The sequence below is a fragment of the Nothoprocta perdicaria genome, unplaced genomic scaffold (assembly GCF_003342845.1).
Source record: "Nothoprocta perdicaria isolate Ctin4 unplaced genomic scaffold, notPer1 scaffold_120, whole genome shotgun sequence".
Classification (NCBI taxonomy): Eukaryota; Metazoa; Chordata; class Aves; order Tinamiformes; family Tinamidae; genus Nothoprocta; species Nothoprocta perdicaria.
In genome coordinates this window covers 2,189,662-2,194,617 of record NW_020454317.1, presented here as the reverse complement: position 1 = coordinate 2,194,617, position 4,956 = coordinate 2,189,662, and the positions used below count along the sequence as shown (strand labels likewise).

Below are 4,956 nucleotides of genomic sequence, written 5' to 3'. Positions count from 1 at the left end.
TCATTTCTTAAAATGACTGGACTAAGACTAAAAAACGTGCAGACAGAGTCTTAAGCAAAACTGTTCTGTTTTTATGATTCTGAGCCATCTGTGAAGTAAGGGAACAGAAATCATCTATAAGCTGATGAAGCTGAAAGACTGCTCTGTTTTCACAGTATGCTCTGAATCACCTTAAATCTGCCTGTTAGGTGGACACTAGCTCTTTTGCAAGAGCCCAGCAGAAAATGGCACAGATGTGAAAAACAGCAGATGGTTAATGTGGGTGGAAAGCTATACAAATCATTAGAGAAGCATGGAAAATTCACTGCTGGATATAAAAAGGTCACTAGCCAAGGGCAGCAAAGAGGACACATGGTAGTTGCCCTGTATAGACTGCTGTTATTTCCTTTTCTCAAGGGAAAATAACAGATAAGTGTTGAAAGAAGCACATAGGAACAGATCAGAAAGGTCAATGCTCCTAAGTATTAACACCAAGGTTGTTTTATATCATACTACAGTTTCAGGCTTTTAGCAGCACCTTGGAACCACAAAAACAACCCAGTAAACATTTTAAAAGCAATACCACTTGCAAGTTGTATACGCAAGATACTTGAACCCCAGTCTAGTGATTATCTTCAACTGTAACGGACATAAGAGCATGCTAAGGACATTTGGGGTATGAACGCAATATTAAGCCAAAAGGAGGTCAAGGTAGGAAAGAGAGGATACTTGGTATGGCCCATCTTTCACTGTGGTCATAGTTTATGGGAGCAAAAGAACTCTCATGTTGCACATATAAAGTAAACAATCAGACGACTGAGACCAAGAAAGAATTTTCTATTTTATCCCAACAATTTAGAGAAAATGAGTGGCTGTCTACTGTCAGCTCAATGGACACAATCACATTCTCAGGTTATTCCATGGCAACTCTTGCTTACATTCAAAAACCTAGCTGCTGCAAAATGGACAGAACAAGGATCTACTGAGGGAGCAGGAGATACAATTTGTGGCAGGAAAGTAGCTGTAATTAAAACATGAAGAGTGTAATATTTTCTTAACTTGGTATTGTTGTGGCATTATTTCTATTAGGGATTTCACCATTCTGTATTTGAGAATGCAAAATTCCTTATTTAACACAACACTTCCCCCTTTCTCTTAATTTTTCATAGGCAGGCAGGGGAATGCTAGAGGACTTTTAACCTCTGATTCTTCAAGTACCACTACCGCTGAGCTCTGTCATATAGATTGTGTCTGTCAAAAGTGGTATGAGTATTAACAGGAGGAAAAAAAAATGGACTCCAGTATCTCTAAGAAAATCCTAGCACTACTGGTTAGGGTCATCTCTTCAGATTCCTCAGTACAGCCATCAGGCAGGGGCATTCATTTCTTATACATACACCTCTTGCCATTTAAAAGGAGAATCTAAATGAATACAGTCAGAGAAAAGCAGCTGCAAATGTTTTTCAAATTTTATTCTTATTCTTTATTCTTATTCCACAGGTAGTGAAATCCTGACATGTCACATCATCCAAGGAAAACTGACAGGGACTGTTATCAGGCTCCTAGCTCACCTAGCACTTGAAGTGTTGCAGTAATCTTTTCTTGGCTGTAGTACTTTGTTCAGCCTGCAGAAGTGGTATTCCCAATGTCAGATACTTCTGATGGGTCAAGACCAGAGAAATCAGCACTAACAGAAAGGGAAATAATCAGATAGGAAGCATAGAGACGGTATGATAAGCAACATGTCAGGCTGGAGCTGTACAACATTTATACAGACCAGTCAAAAATGGGTATTGCAAATGGAGCTGGAAAATCATAATACTACATAAAAACATGATCAAATGTTTTTGATGGATTTCCCAGAAAAGAGTAAGTCTATTCAGGAATAAAACATAATAGCTTCAAAAAAAGAAGAAAATAAAATGCACCTAGTGATCATGAAATCAAACTTTTCATTAGATAAATATATTTGAAATAGTTGTACAGTTCACAGTGGCATAAAGTTCTCTGATTGCTTGAGTGCTTGAAAATATCTCAGTAAAAAAATATCAGAGCTAGGGAAGGAAAACCCTCTCTCTGAATTCTGTACATGAGCAAATGCACATGATATCAGCAGGCATCAGATCATGGATCCATGGGAAACCAGCAGTATTGCAGGGCTGCAGATCACAAGTCAGGAGATGGGGGATAAGAGGAATAGTAAGGCCCATTTTCCTGAAAACAAAGGAAAAAAAAAAAAAAGAAAATCATCAGTTGATCATTTTTTTGTCTTCTCCAACACATCTTGATGCAATGGATGAATCATACATAGGCATAAATAAATATTTCTCACTTTTTCCATCAGTAACGACAAGCAAAATTCAACCAAGAGAGGACTGATTCTGGTAACCTGTCAGGGCCTTGGTTTCATTTCCATTTTAGATAGAGGGTGCAGGTTGAAATTTTGCTATTAAGCCAAAGCTATGATGCACAGAAGCCAAAGGTGCTTGTGTGACCACTTTGTTCAACACCAGGTCACTCATGCAGACATGCCACGGCTCTGGCTCTTGCTCTGCAGCCAGGGCATCTCCTTTTTGGACTGATTTAACAATCCAAACCATATTTCTCCCACCATTTGGGCAGAAAGAAGAAGGACGAACACAGAAGTAAGGCACTTGTCAACAGTCCCATTTTTCTTTCCCCTCTTTCCCTCCTTCCTTTGTACTTGTCGACAGGGGAAGAAGAAAGGCAGATAGCAATCTCCTGGGAGGGTGGTACTGTGGCTCAAGTTGCTGTGGTTTCCTCACAGCCAGAACAATCACGGAAGTACCAGCATTCACAACTGAAAGCTGAGAGATGCTACAGGGCAATGGGCTAATTTGGCATTTGTTCTTTAAAGCTGGCATAGATAAAGCTGCTTCAGCTCAACAGCTGAGAATCCAGCTATTTTTTACCATTCAATCGCGATCAAAGAGATGCTTCACCTTCAGATCTGCTGAACCTTATTTTAAACTACAGAGGTGTGGAACCAGAGCCCCTCTATCTGATCTGAACAACATGCATTGTAGTGCAAGATATATACTGTATCTTCATCTATGCTCCCAAACTAGTCTCATCAGCTAACATTAGTTGTATCTTGCCTGCTGGCCCTCAGCATGTTATGACAGTTTCTTGCTGAAGAATAAGGTCATTTATTCCTATGCTCAAAGGAGATGTTTTATTGGGACAGGAGCCTGCTTCTTGGTCAAAGCCTTTACATGGACTGAAGATTTTTTTTTTTTTTAAATAAGAAAACATCTAAGAAAGTTGTTACTCACAGAAGAACAGTTATGTTCTCCAGAAAGCTTCCTCTTCCTTTCCCCTTTCTTAAGATACAGAAGCCAAGCCCCTTTCAAGTTCTTGCAGGTTAGAATGGGAGAGACACAATAACTACACTTGACAGCACAGACTGCCACAGGAAATAACTTACCCTCGCATCATACTCGAGGACAAAGGGAGGCAAATCAATCTGCTCTGGGGGTATGGCTGTGAATAACTGCTGAAGGCTTTCCACATAGTGGATTTTGTCCTTTAGCCCTGAGACGGTGAACGTTGTGAAAAACCACGCCGAGACCTGGAAATAAACCCCCATCCCCAACAAAAATTAATTATGATGGTGCTGTTTTAGAACCTTCAAGTTCAACATTACACTCCATAGTTAAAAAGGCTGGAAGTTAAATTTGAAGTTCTGATATCAAGGCAAGAACAAGGAAATGCACATCACTGGCCAATAGCAAGCATTGTCTTTTCAGCTTTAAAGCTAGTGCTAATTGCAAAACTGAAAGCTATTCTACTGTTTTAGTCTTCAAAAGTCTGTTTAGTGGCAAATTTTCACTTGCATTTAGTCAGAGTATTTGACTTTGCATCTAACAGAAGCACTTTCAGCTCTCTGCTTTCAAATTTTTACAGAAAAAACAATTCTAGGGTGTAAGATGTTCAGCTGCTCCGGGGTCCTACTGAAATCTCCTCTCTGCTTTGTGTTGGTAAAGCACATGTGCACGTCTCTCCTGTTCCACCAAATTTCTTAAATGACATAAAGCCTTAGCAACTTACTATATAGGATTTTACTTTATGTATTTATACTTCATATTGTTTGGGTGACAATGGTTCAAGGAATTTTTGTTTTGCAGAGGCCAGTAAAACACCATTAATACTTCTGGAAATTGCTAAATATTACTTATTAGGTTGATTACACAAACTTCCATGTTTCAAAACCTTCTCTAAAACTTGTATCATCTCTTTATTTCTCTTCTAGCCTATTTCCAGCAGACTGAAGAGGAAGACAAGCACAGACCTTTGCAAGAGACAGAGGTTGTTATTCTGCAGGTCACAAGTGCTCAGATTAGGATTTAGGAGTAAAACAGGGTTTGCAGTCACTCTGAATTTTTCAGATTTGGGCTGATAGAAGTCAGCTTAGTCTCAAAGAATGAGAAACTAAAATTGCCACTTGCTAGTGAACTCTTTAGGTGCCATGTTAACATGGAACAAAAAAAAAAAAAAAAAAAAAAATCCCATTTGTTCCACTCTGAAATCCCAATATACCTCTGCACAGAAAAGTCACTAGTTTCACACAGAAAACTCTCTCAAAGAACTTTGCTACTGGATGGAGAAATTCATGATGAACTTCAAGCTGGGAGCCCATTCAACAGAGCAACAACAGTCAGGAGAAGAGTCTCAATTTAGGCTCCATATAATTAGATACAAGGATAGTTCAGTTCTCCAAAGAGATAAGACTGTGGGTCAGATACAATGATGCATTCAATGTCCTGGAAACTGCACCTCTTGCTGAGCATGGCAGTGAGAAAGATTATGTTCTTCAAAATCCGGACAGAAAAAACACGGTAGACCAAACTAAGGTATAAAAGCCGGCAACACAGATCAGATGTTAAGAAGAAGGAATGATCTGGTCATATGCTCTAAAGTTCCCCCCCACACACCTCCTCCCCCCCCCAAAAAAAA

General features: G+C 39.4%; 1 protein-coding gene across 1 annotated transcript in view; it reads right to left on the bottom strand.

Annotated features, from left to right (window-relative positions):
• Nucleotides 1–1,436: 1,436 nt before the first annotated feature.
• The window catches only part of GDAP2 (ganglioside induced differentiation associated protein 2), a 21,994-nt gene continuing 18,474 nt past the window's right edge, over nt 1,437–4,956 (bottom strand). Inside the window, exons 12-13 of the mRNA XM_026054253.1 lie at nt 3,428–3,571; nt 1,437–2,193 (exon numbers count right to left, since the gene is read on the bottom strand). Coding sequence (XP_025910038.1) covers nt 2,146–2,193; nt 3,428–3,571 — 192 coding nt within the window. The 3' untranslated portion in view covers nt 1,437–2,145. The remainder of the gene's footprint in view (nt 2,194–3,427; nt 3,572–4,956) is intronic.